The sequence below is a fragment of the Propithecus coquereli genome, unplaced genomic scaffold, assembly GCF_000956105.1.
Source record: "Propithecus coquereli isolate 6110/MARCELLA unplaced genomic scaffold, Pcoq_1.0 Scaffold122, whole genome shotgun sequence".
NCBI classification, from domain to species: Eukaryota; Metazoa; Chordata; class Mammalia; order Primates; family Indriidae; genus Propithecus; species Propithecus coquereli.
This window is the reverse complement of record NW_012136303.1, coordinates 1392991-1406891: the sequence shown is the minus strand read 5'-3', so window position 1 is coordinate 1406891 and position 13901 is coordinate 1392991. Positions and strand designations below refer to the sequence as shown.

Sequence of the window (13901 nt, the reverse complement as noted above, 5' to 3'; positions counted from 1 at the left end):
GTCTCAAAAAAAAAAAAAAAAAAAAGAACTTCTAGTCAAAAACATGAAACAATAATGTGCGAAAGATTTCAACAGGCAATTCACAAAAGGGAGGTCCAAACGATGGTCGATAAACTTCTGAGAAGGTGCTCAACTGCATTCGTCATCATGGAAATACAAATTGAAACCATAATAATATAAACACACCTGTGAGAAAGGTTACAATTAAAACGACAGACAACACCATGGATTACTGAGAAACACGGAGCAAAAGAACTCACATACACTGCCCGTGGGAGTGTAAATTAGTACAACCACTTAGAAAAGTCTTCAGTAATAGCTACTGATGCTGAACTTACGCATAGCCTGTAACCCAGCAATTTTAAGTATCTACGCCCCCAAAATTGTGCAAATATGTACCAAAGACAGGTAAAAGAATGTGCATATCAGCATTATTCAGAACAGCCAAAAACAAGAAAGATCCCAAATACTCCTCAAAAGGAGAATAAATTAATTATGGTCTGTTAACAGAATACTAGACTGCAATGAAAATGAATGAACTACAGCTTCCCCAATGTGGATGAATTTAACAATGTTAACTGAAAGAATGCACTTGCTTAAAAATAAGGAAACAGTACCACTCAAAAATTAAAGGACAATAACTTCCAACTTAGAATTCTATGCCCAGTTAAATTAAGTATACAAGTGTCAGGTTAAGACATTTCAGATATGCAAGCTTTTTAAAAAAGTTACCTCCCATGTACTCTTTCTTGGGAGGCTAAGAGAATATGCTCCAAGAAAAAGGAAGACACAGAGTTCAGGAAACAGGGTCTAAAACATGAGAAGAGAAAATGCTCTGGATTTGGTGAAGAGAAGGCCCAAGAATTCAGCTTTAAAACATGCCTTGTTAAGCAACCAGTCCAAACTGGAGTAGGAGGCTGGAGGGCTTCAAGAAGGATTTCTTTAAAAAAAAAAAAAAATTTAAAATTTGGGAACAAATTATAAGTATAGAGAAAAAACAAATTTTAAAAGGATGCATTATTAGGAGTGTGTGTATGTATATGGTACAATTCCATTTATATAACAGCCTGGAAAAGGGCAAAAGAATAGGACAGAAAAGAGATAAGTGTTTGCTTGAAGGTGTGGAAAGCGGTTGGCTGACTACAACAGAATTTTCTAAATCCTAGTTAGTGATCACACAACTACATGCATTTGTGAAAACTCAGAACTATACATCAAAAAGTGTAAATTTTACTATGTGTATATTTATAATTCAATTTTTAAAAAGATGGAAAAGAACTGCTTTTAACACGATGAAGAACAAAATATATAAACCAAATATAATCGTTCTATACTATATATAACTATTGTTATATATAACACATAACTATATATAGTTATGTGTTATATACTATATATACTCTGCTGTAAACAATAATTATACCATCATAATGTAAATACTTAACACCAACAGCCAAAACTGTGATATCACTACATTGGGAGAATGGTGGAGATGAATAAGGTAGAATTAGCTCTTGTGCCTGTAGTCCTAGTACTTTGGGAGGCTGAGGCAGGAGGATCGCTTGAGCCCAGGAGTTCAAGGCTGCACTGCGCTATGATCACGCCACTGCACTCTACCCCAGGCAACAGAGTGAGACTCTGTCAAAAAAAAAAAAAAAATTAAAAACGAAAAATTAAAATAAAAAATCATCATTTGGATTTTGTTTTCCTTGTGAACAGCTGAACACTGTGATGAAAGAGCCACCATCCAGTCATCCTCACAGTTTAATTACTGGCAGGTATCATATGGGTTTTCTACTGGAGTACTTGGGGTTTGACAGTTTATAGCAGTAATAATCTCTTACATCATGCCTCTAAGCTGTCCACCACAATCACAGTGAATATGACATTTCTAGACATTTACAGTTTTCATTTTTGTCTTTGCTTTTCAAGTAATTAAAGGCTGAACTCCATAAAGATAAATGTATAATTTGTTTAAGGCTAAGTGTAAGATATGTAATGCCTCAAAATATCATACTAAGTGCAAGTAAATAGACATCTTAAAGGACAATTAATGAAGATTAAATATTTTGTTAGGTTATTCTGACAACAAGTGTTAACCACTGAATACCTGTGTTAGCTTTAATGGGGTCTGTGTTGCTTCAATATAATTAGAAGTGAATTTCAGGGCTTGTGAATACAAAAACATCCTGTTGAAATTAATGGTATTTATAAATTTATGAGAATTTATCCTATCCAGAGGTTTTTCAGTATCAAATTACCCTTGACAGGCAAGGGAAGATGACTTTAAATCCTCAGGTTTCACAAATACTAATGCTTAAAATGAGGCTAAAACTAGTGCCTACTGAAATTTAAGTGAGTCAGTCAATCTAAAGAAGAAATATGTAGTAAATAACATTCAGGTCAATTTAGATAGGCCAATAATCATAAAGGAAGCAAGCGCTGGCATCTGGGAAACGGAAAGGGGATCCCATAACCCAGCCTGTCACCAGACTGCCAAACTGAAGGGAATCTAGGGATGGTGGGTCATGACCTGTAGTGTGAGTTGCACTGCCATAGAGCCCAGGGTTTACTTAGTCCATCCCTTCCCTCAACTCCTACTGATCATGCAGGGTCCATGGTAAGGAATCCAGATTTGATTTTAACTGCAACTTGATGAAGCTGGAGAGTTTTAAGCCAGGGATTTATAAAATCTGATTTGCTCTAAGGATCAAATGTGCTGATGAAAGTAAAGGGTTCGGTAAACCCTAAAGCATCATACCAATGTATTTTATTACCTCGACAGAGAAATGAAAGGGAAGGAAGAAAATAACGCAAACTAAAATCCAAGAAAAATAGGCCCATTCTAAATCGTGTGGCCAGTAGTCATCTCCCAGGTTTCCCTTATGTCCCATTTAGGGAGATAAGGAAGACTGGGGGAAGATCAGGTTTGGTGGAAGAGGAATCATGATTTTGGTTTTCAACATATTAAGTTTGAGATGCCCATTAGACATCAGCATGGAAACAGTGAGAGGGCAGTTGGATATACATACGCCTCTGGAGCTAAAGGAAGAAAATAGGAATGGAAATAGGAACTCGGGATCCATCAGAATATAAAGCAATTATTAATAGCAATAAAAGCTACCCTTTAGAGCATGCTTACTACATTTTGGTCACTATTTTAAATTCTTTCTTTACATGTATAAACTCACTTGGTCCTCACCACAACCTTAGGAGGTTAGGTACTATAATTATATTTATTTTATAAATGAAGAAACTGAGACATAAAGAGATTACATAACTTGCCTAGAGACACACAGCAAGTACCTACAGAGCCAGGTTTCAAACCTAGATAATCTGACTCTGGAACTCTTTAAAGCCAGGGACTGCTTGGGGAGTAGAGAGATAGAACCGAGGAGACAGTGTTTCACTTCAAACAATTTCCCCAGTCCTGAGTATCAAGTGCCTGGCATGGTTTCAGGCTCTGCAGATACAAAGAAAAATAAGACACAGTCCCTTCAAGAAGCCTAGTCTAATAGCTACTAACTGAGAGCAACTATTTACTAAACATCTACCATGTGCCACCCTGGCTAAGCTTTTTACACATAATATTTCACGTACTAACAGCCTTATGAGACAGATGTTATTATCACCACTTTAGAAATAACAAAACTGAGGCTGAGAGAGGTTAAGTACTTAACCTAAGTCACTCAGCGAGTAAGTGACAGAACAAGAATTCAACTCAGGTCCACCTTACTTTAAAATCTTGTCTTTTCCAAGGAAATTCCATCACATGCTACAACACAGAACTTTGAAGACATTGTGCTAAGTGAAATAAGCCAGTCACGAGAAGGCAAATACTGTATAATTCCACTTATTTGAGGTTATCTAAACTAGTCAAACTCATAGAAACAGAAAGTAGAAGGGTGGTTACCAGGAGCTGGGGGAGGGAGAAACCAGCAATTGTTCAATGGCTAGAGAGTTTCGTCGTATTTGCAAAATGAAAAAGTTCTGAAAATCTGTTTCACAACAATGTAGAATATACTTCACGCTACCAAACTATACAATTATAAATGATTAAGATGGTAAATTTTGTCACATAATTTTTTATCACAATTAAATTTTTAAAAAATATGGTCTTTTCCTACTATATCACATGCCATAATGGATGTACTTACATGCTTTGAAAATATGGGTAAGCAAATAATTTATTCTGCAAGGTAGGAGAGGGAGGGCTTGGCAAGGAATAGATCAAAGAAAATTACTAAGGAAATATTCGGAAGATGAAGCTTCTCTCTTTATCCTCACTGTAGCTCTGGGCAGGTGTCCCTATCTCAACCTCTGAAATAGCTCCTACACCTGTACACAATTATTATTACCACAATAACTTGCCTAAACTAGGCTCAAGAATGTTCCCAGTAGCCTTCTATCTCGTGAGCTTTTCCAGGCTCCTCCCATTCTAAGTCATTCAGCACTGGAAAAAAATTAAGTTTCCTATTGCTTCATTCCTCATACTAAAGAACTTCTGTGGCTCCCTATTGCTCTTGGAACACAGATAATCAGGATGGGTGTTTAGGAACGTATCACCTAGCCTTTCAGAGCTTTAGTTTCTTCATTTGTTAAAAGATGAACTCCTGACCCCTAACTCAAAAGATTGAAGATTAAATACAGACATTGTATACCTTGCACCATGCTTGATCCAAAGTATGTGCCCATTAAAGGTTAGTTAGTTCCCTTTCTGCCTGTCCCTATACACCCAGGTCAGTAAGGTATTTTAGCTTAAAGAAAGAAAAAGCAAGTATTTCCAAGATCTTCTTAAGGTAGCTAGAAAAGAACACAAGGGGGAAAAAGGTCGCTCAACTAGGGTTGTCTGATGTCCAGGAAAATATTGCACACTCAGAACTGCTCCTTCATCTGCAACCCTCCATACACACAGACCATCTAATCTTTATTTTATTCTACCCTTTTAGTCATTTGAGTAATATTTAAATGAGTCAAAGTTAAATTTAAAGTTATATTGCAAAAAGTCATACTCCCATTCTCTCCTCCCTTTGCCCAATTTCCACCTCACTCCCACCAACCACTTTATTAGTTTCTTATGTATCCTTCAAAACTTTCTTTACGCAAAAGCTGTCTTCAGATAAAGCTAGTGTTTTACAGGTGTGTTTGCAAGGTTTGTGGTGGGGAGGGTGGAGGAGTGAAGAGAGTAGGTCTTCTCCGCTTTGCTTTACCCTAAAGCAGTGTCCATCACTCATTCAACAAAAAATATTAATCATATATTGGGCACTTATTTATAAACGAGATACTGACTATAACAGCAATATTAACTGATTACTCTTCAGCCCTTACCAGAAATGCACTCATGCTTTACACAATTGTCCCTTTTGATCTTCACAACCTTAAAAAGTAGGGTACTAATTTTCATCTCTATCTGACAAGTGAGGAAACTGAGGCACAGAAAGGTAACTTGCCAAAGCAAGAGAGAGCGAGCGAGAGCAGGGCTTCGAACCCAGGCCTGACTCCAGAGTCCTCACTCTTAACCAGGACGCTCTACACTGGCAAAACAGATACAGTCTCTGCACCCGTTGAAGCTCATGCTAACGCAGGAGACAGGCGAGAAAAAAAGGCAGACAACAAAGAAATATGGAATTACAGACTAAGAAAGTAATGGGAACGAAACGAGTTCGGGTCTGTGACAGAGTAACAACGGGGACCTACTTTAGAAAGGGGGAGGGGGAGTGTCAAGGAAAGGCCTGAGAAAACGACATTAATGACACGCTTGGGAACCGTTTGGGAGCTGCAATGATGACCCCCGCCCAATTCATAGGGGAGAAATTCGAGGCCTGTAGGAGCTAAAGCAAACTCGCCAGGGTCTTCCAGACATGTAGACGTGGCGCGGGGAAGGGAGGATCCAGAAATGGGCACAGGGCTGGTACACGCCATCAATGCCCACAGCTGCCCAGCCCCGCTCGGCCTTTGACCGAGGGCCCCCAGCTGGTTGCTGCCTACAGCCCCGCCGCGGCTGACAGCGTCCGGAAAGCTCACAAGGAGACCCTGCGGCAGCAAAGAGGAGTCTGGCCCGCCCTGCGGTCTGGAAAGGCCTCTTCCCCGGGCCCCCGCCATCTCCCGCCTGGTCCGCCCCGCCCCGCCCCTCCGGGCCGGCCTCATACCTGCACCGCTCGGATCAGGCCCCTGCCGGTCAGCTGGCCCTGCCGCAGCTGTAGCAAAATGTTACCGGGCCGCGGCCGGCCGCCCCATCCGCCCCAGGCTGTTTCTGTTGCTGCCGACCGTCTCCCTCGGCTGGCCCCAGACCCAGCCGCCGCCGGCACCGCCGCCGCCATGTCTCCTCGCCCGACAAACAGGAAGCAAGCGGCCCCGGGGCCGCGGAGATTTCTACGGGGCGGCGGAGGGGTCGCCGCAGCGCCCCCAGCGGGCCGACGGCGGTGGCGCAGGCCGCGTGGCAGGGGCTGTGCGCGCTGCAGGGGCTGCTGGGAAATGTATTCCTGCTCTGAAGCGGAGCAGGTGGGAAAGATGCTGCGTTTTCTGCCCGGCCTGTTTTTCTGGCTTTGAGGTCGGACATTTCTACAAAGTCTCCCGAGATCTGAGACCAGTCCCTGCGTGCACACTCTCTCATTTGCCGTCCTTGTGGAGAGGATGCAGCCAACTATCCAGAAGTCTGATTCCTGCCTGCTTCTCTGCACCTGGCTTGCCGCGGACCTCCATCCTCTGCCCCTAAAGTTCCCCCTTAGTTCATTTGATCTGTAGTTCTGGGAGATTGATCAGTCAACCAGCGGTGCCTAGGGGACTGCTCTGCGCCCGACACCAAACAGGTAGCTTGGGAGGCGGGGGCAGGGGGGCCAGGAGTAGTCACAGTAGGGAGCAGAAAGGCCTAAGACCCTGTTCTACGAAATGTAGGTTACAGCAAATCCGTACACAGACAAACAAACAATAACAAACTGGATAGGTTGTTGTGAAGATAAATGAAATAATGGAAGGGAAAGGGATTAGTAAATGTGACATTGTATTCTATGTCGGACAGAACTCTGTCCTAATTTCTCCCCACCAGACAGCATGTTTTCCCTACTGTGAGCTCACGTACTCATTCTTTTGGCAAAATTCTGTGGTAGGATGGCGTTGACTGTTTCCCTTTTCTCTTCCTAGCAGGGGGCTTGTAACATAGAGAGGAGTGCTAAGTGTGATGTAATAGGGAATGGTGAAAAGTGTGAGTCATAGGTGGCTGTCATTTATCACCCAAGCAGAACACTTTTAAGAATGAAAGGATGAGCCAGCATGGTGGCTCACGCCTGTAATCCTAGCACTTTAGGAGGCTGAGGCGGGACGGTAGCTTGAGTTCGAGACCAGCCTGAGCAAGAGCAAGACTCTCGTCTCTACAAAACATAGAAAAATTAGCTGGGCATTGTGGCACATGCCTGTAGTCCCAGCTACTCCAGAATGGGGAGAATTGCTTGAGCCCAGGAGTGTGAGGTTGCAATGAGCTATGATGACTCCACTGTACTCTAGCCCAGGCAACAAAGTAAGACCTTGTCTCAAAAAAAAAAAAAAAAAAAGGCAATAAATAATTACATTGGGACAAAATGTGTATAGGGACTGTCCCAGGCAAATTGAGACTATGATTACCATTACCATCCGTATGCCCCATCTAAAAGGAGTGATCTCTGCTCACTTCCAGCAGATTGCTACTGGATCTTCTGGTTTTTCCAGAAAAGCCAAAAGTCTGGGTTTTTATGTGAAATTCCCTAATTCTGAAAACTGCATGAGCCAAACAAAACCCTGTTTGTGACTCCTGGAATTGGGAGACCAGGAACAGATCCATGTATACATGGAATCTTAGCATGTGTCAAGGGAGATATTTCAAATCAATGTGGAAAGAATAAAATAATAATGTTAGGGTCTTTAACATCACACCAAGAGCTAAAATGAATCTCAGACATATTAAGAGCTAAAAATAACAAAATCAAAGCATAGTTCTAAAATTAGATTGTAGTGATGGAGGTAGAACTCTGTACATTTACTAAAAATTAATTGTGTGATATGTAAATTATACCTCAATAAAGCTGTTAAAAAGCAAAGTATAAAATAACAGAAGTGAATATATGAGAATACTTTTATGATTTGGGGGTAGGAAAGGCCTTCTTAAGCATAAAATCTAGAGCCATGAATAGGAAAAGATTAGCAAAATTGACCTCTACAACATGAAAACCCTTTTTGTACAAGACAACCACAAAAGGCAAGTGATATTCTGGGAAAGAGTTAATACCCAGAATTTACAAAGATTTTACTGACCCCTAGGCCTGGAGTTCTCATGCCAGGCAGCTCTCTGAATGGTTTGCTTTCTCATCACCACATCTCTGCCCAAGTACAGGACTTCCCTGACTACTTATATAAAGCAGTATCTCTTAGAGACACACACACACACTCACACACACACACACACACACAGGCTGGGCACAGTGACCTGTAATCCCAGCACTTTGGGAGGCCAAGGTGTGAGGATCACTTGAGGCCAGGAGTTCGAGACCAGCTTGGGCAACATAATGAAAGCATGTACTATTATGTTGTCCAGGCTGCTCTCAAACTCCTGTCCTCAAGCAATCCTCCCACCTCAGCCTCCCAAAGTGTTGGGATTACAGGCGTGAGCCACTGCACCCGGCAAGAAAAAATGTGTTATAAATGTGTTTGCAATTAATAACAAAAGAAATAAAAAGAAAAGGTATTTCCAGGGATTCAAAGCTGGGCATTGGTGAGCTATGTGGGTAGCAGCCAACCCTACCTGAACAATCCACAGCCTGGGGTTCTGCCCAGAGCGCTTCCTGATGGATATGATGGTGTATATTCTTATCCTTGTCACAATGAGGACACAGAATCCTGACTAATTTTACAGTGTAAATGGCCCTCCAGGTTTCTCTTGGCACTCAGCTTTGACCCAACTACCTAAATTTGTACCTTTCTCAGTCCAGCCTGGCCCAGGCATTCCCCAAAGCTGGGTATTCACTGGGTCAAAAACAGTCACCTCAACCTCAGTTAATAAGGACACCATGTGATTAGGAAGTAAGGAGACATGTTTCCAGAAACCTCGGTGTAAAGGCACGCTCCACTTCTGTTCTGTGGACCTTTTCCATAGAAACCAGCTAAATGTCTCTCACCGCCAGAGGGCGCAGTACCCTCCACAAGAGGCCAGTTGATGTCAATTTGGGTCAGCACTAGAAAAAAATGAAGTTCCCAGACTGGCTAATTTTTTTTTTCCACAATAATCCCAAATGGCTTAACCAAACATCATGATGTTATTCAAAGAATATTACTTCTTGTAAATGAACTGCAACTCATCTCAGTTGGGAAGTTTTTTTTAAATCATATTTTTTTTTAATCATAGAGAAGTCATTTTAATCATAGCAACTGGCACCGTTATATTCAGGCCATAGTAACAGCTGTCCCATGTGACCATCCATCATCCTGTGATGTCATTTTTGACAATGACATTTTTTCACATTACATTTCTAACATACAAGCTCTCAATGATTTGTCTTTAAAATATTTGTTGAGTACCAGCTTACATGACAGGTGCTGTTATAGGTGCTGGGGATACAGTGCTAAACAAAAGAAACGGGCCAGGAGCGGCTCACACCTGTAATCCCAGAACTTTGGGAAGCTGAGGCAGGAGGATCGTTTGTGGCCCAGAGTTCAAGGTTGCTGTGAGCTATGATGACACCACTGCACTCTAGCCTGAGCAACAGAGCAAGACCCTATTTCAAAAACAAGGAGGAAAGAAAGAAAGAAACAAACAAACAAACAGAAGTTCTCATGGGGCTTATACTCATGTGTAAGACCTACCCTTTTGTTGAGCACTTACCACCGGCCAAGCACTTTATTTGCACTATCTTATTCCTCCCTCAGCTTTTTTGGGAAAATTTTTCAAGTGTACAGAATGGAAAGAATAATACTGTGAACACTCATATGCCCTTTGCTTAGATTCACCAATTATTAACATTATTCTCTCTCTCTCTCTCTCTCTCAATGTACGTAGCCTGGGCCAGGTGTGGTGGCTCACACCTGTAATCCTAGCACTCTAGGAGGCTGAGACAGGAGGATTGCTTGAGTTCAGGAGTTCGAGACCAGCCTGAGCAAGAGCGAGACCCTCTCTCTACAAAAAATAGAAAAATTAGCTAGGCATGGTCATCCACATCTGCAGTCCCAGCTACTCAGGAGACTGAGGCAGGAGGATCGCTTGAGCCTAGGAGTTTGAGGTTGCACTTAGCTACTATGATGTCACTGCACTCTAGCTGGGATGACAGAAATAGACTCTGTCGCAAAACAACCAACCAAACAAAATATATATATACATACACACACACACACACACACACACACATGCACGCACTGGCTGGGCACAGTGGCCTGTAATCCCAGCACTTTGGGAGGCCAAAGTGTGAAGATCACTTGAGGCCAGGAGTTCAAGAGCAGCCTGGGCAACATAGCGAAAACACATACTACAAAAATAAAAATTAAAAAAAAATTAGCTGGGCATGGTGGCTGGGAGGCTGAGGTGGGAGGATCACCTGAGTCCCAGGAATTTGAGGCTGCAGTGAACTATGATCATGCCACTGAACTCCAGCCTAGGCAATAGAATAAGACCTTGTCTCAAATATATATATATGAAGTGTGAATATATAAAGAGACAGAGATATATACGTATATGGAAAGAGATATATATAGAAAGGTCTTTTTGCTAAACCATTTGAAAGTAAATTATAATATTTCACCTCAATATTTCAGTATGTACCTCCAAAGAACAAGGACATGCTCCTAATAATCATAACACTATCACACCCAAGAAATTTAATGGTGATCTAATATTATCTTATAATCCATATTCAAATATCTGCAATTGCCCCCAAAATGTCCCTCATAGTCTTTTTTTCCTCCCAATGCAGAATTTAATCAAGGACCATGCATTGCATTTGAATGCTGTGGCTTTTTACTATCTTTTAATCTAGAAGAGTCCCCATCTTTTTTGTCTTTCAGGATATTGATGTTTTTAGGAGTCCAGGCCAATCATACTGAATGCCCCACAACTGGGATCTGCTCTATTGTTTTCCCATGATTTGAGCATTAAACTTTCTTGGCAAGAATGCTACATAGGTGATGGTGTGTCTTTCCCATTGCTTCACATCAGGAAGAAGTAATGCAAATCTGTCCCATTCTTGATGATGCTAAGGTTTATCTCTTGGCTAATCTGATGTCTTCATTGGAAAGGTACATTTTCTTCTTTGCAGCTTCGTAAGTAATCTGTGGCCTTCAAGGCTGAGAATATCTTGTTCCCCCACCACCTTTCACCCAGTAGTTTTTAGCATCCTTTGGTGATCCTTGCCTGGATTATTCTGCTTGTGGTTGCTAAATGTTAATTTTCTGATTCTATCATCAATTCCCCCTTTCCTAGATAATATTCCCCCCAAAAAGAGTCCCCCACCTTTTGTCTGGGTCATCACTGTGGACTTGTGGATTCTTTTTCATTCAATATGTTATAATCCATTATTGTTGTTCTTCTATTTTCCTTTGGTTTTATTAGGGTATTAATAAATTATAAATTAATAAAGTGAAATGCAAATATCTTAAGTGTGTAATTTGATGAATTTTGACATCTGTATATACCTGTGTAACCAACACCCCAATTTAACCAATACCCAATGGATATAGAACACTTCCATCACTCCAGTAAGTTCCCTCATGCCTCTTCTCAGTCAACTGCCCCCCAAGTCACCACTCTTCTAATTTTCATCACCATGGATTAATTTTGACTATTCTAGAACTTCATATAAATGGAACCATACAGTAGCTAGTCTCTTGTGTTTAGCTTCTTTCATTTAACAAGATGTTTCTGAGACTCATCCATGGTGCTCTGTATGTCAGTGGTTCACTCCTTTTCACTGCTAGGAAGTGTAGGGTCTCAGAAAATGATTCCCTAAAATGACAGCCTCAAAAGCAGCTCTCTCTGACCTTCTGCTGCCCTCCTGTCTGTGGCTAGTCATAGAAACTAGAATCCCTCTTCCCCAAGGTGGGTCATAGAAACCAGAACCCCTTTTTCCCTGAACACATAAAACCTAAAAGTGTTACTCTAACCACTGTCTCCTCACTTTTCTATGTAAAAACTGCCTATAAAGAAATTATCCAAGGCCAGGTATGGTGGCTCACACCTGTAATCCTAGCACTCTGGGAAGCCAAGGTGGGAGGATCTCTTGAGGTCAGGAGTTCAAGACCAGCCTGAACAAGATCAAGATCCCATCTCTACTAAAAATAGAAAAATTAGCTGGGCATGGTGGCGAGAGCCTGTAATCCCAGTTACTCGAGAGGCTGAGGCAGGAGGATCACTTGAGCCCAGGAGTTTGAGGTTGCAGTGAGCTATGATGATGCCACTGCACTCTACCTGGGACAACAGAGTGAGACTCTGTCTCAAAAGAAAAAATTATCTGACCTACCTTCTTTGATTATAGGTCTTAAGACTCCCATTCCAGAGAGGATCCTATGTCATACCCAGAAGGAAGGAATGCTTCACAGACAGTCCAGGAAGAATCTAGACAGACAGGCTTTTGTGGGTTTCCCCACTCAGTCTATTAGCATTAGTTCATACCCTTTTTGTCCAGTCATATTTCTATATGGCTGTCCATACTTTGTTGAACCTAAGCATAAAAATAGACAGTTTGCCCTGTATCTTTGGGTCTTCATTCTGAAGGCTCCTGTTCCCCATAAAACTATAATCAAATCAATTTATACACCTTTTCTCCTATTAATCTGCCTTTTTGTCAGTAATATTCGGTGAACTTTCAAAGGGCAGAGGGAAAGTTTTCCTTTGGCCCCTGTTAGGTAGGGATGAGGGTATGCAGGTGGCGGGGCAGGCAATAGGAGGATATGGTCAAGGGCCAAGGGTTGGGACCAATAAAAGCAGAGAAAAGAAACTGAAACAGCAAGAACTTGAGGTTAGGGACTTTTCCTGACCAGGAGCATGGACAGAAGCTAGGAGCTTATGACCAAAGGTAACCTTTCCCTCATTAACATAGCAAAACTCACTCCCCCTGGTGCCATGACAGTTCCAGAGCCAGCCATACAAGGACAGAAAATGGGAGGGTACATGATTCCAGGAATCTCTACCACTTCCCCGAAAATACATGAATATTCCACCCCCAGCTTAACGTATTATTAGGGATTAGCATAAAGGACAGACCCTAACCCTGGAATGATGCTGTTCCTTCTTGGAGCAGTCCACTGTCTACTGACCTTGTGAGTGTGCTATACTTTCTGTACTCTGTCTTTAACACATTGACTGCCACACTAGAAAAAGAGTTTTTTTCCTTGGGGCCATGGCGTTTTATTACAAAAATAGAATGAAAATTCGAAAACAAAATGATCCTTTATAATTTAATGAAAAATTTGTTATTTTTTATTGTTTTCTGTGCATGAGTTATATGCAATTAAATTGTCAATATTGTAACAATACGAACATCAACAAATAAGATCTTCCTGAACCAACTACAGGGTTTTTCCCGGGGGGCCACTCATCACATAACATGTATGTTACAGCATGGCAGTGTGAGTTGCCTGCACACTCAGCTCCCAAGGTAAAGAGATGTGTGAATGACATATGCTCTGGGCTCAAAATTAGTGTGAGTTAAATACAACTCACATGGCAGTTAATGTGTTAAATTCAGGGTCATCTCCACTCATGCGAACAGACCTGTTCCTCTCTCTGAAACTTACTTTCACTTTACAATAAAAGCTGTTTGTGTGGAAGTGCTTTGTGTCTGTCATCACGCTGTCACACCAGCCCTGCTTGCAATTCTTCCAAGCAAGGAGCCAAAGAACCAGGACAGCTCTCCCTAACCACACTGGCAGGCCCTACAGAAGTATTTTAT

At 41.7% G+C, this 13901-nt stretch overlaps 1 protein-coding gene across 1 annotated transcript in view; it reads right to left on the bottom strand.

Moving 5' to 3' along the window:
* The window catches only part of TRPC4AP (transient receptor potential cation channel, subfamily C, member 4 associated protein), a 112582-nt gene extending 106179 nt beyond the window's left edge, over window positions 1–6403 (bottom strand). Inside the window, exon 1 of the mRNA XM_012665710.1 lies at window positions 6150–6403. Within this exon, the coding sequence (XP_012521164.1) occupies window positions 6150–6320 (171 nt within the window). The 5' untranslated portion in view covers window positions 6321–6403. The remainder of the gene's footprint in view (window positions 1–6149) is intronic.
* Window positions 6404–13901: the final 7498 nt, after the last annotated feature.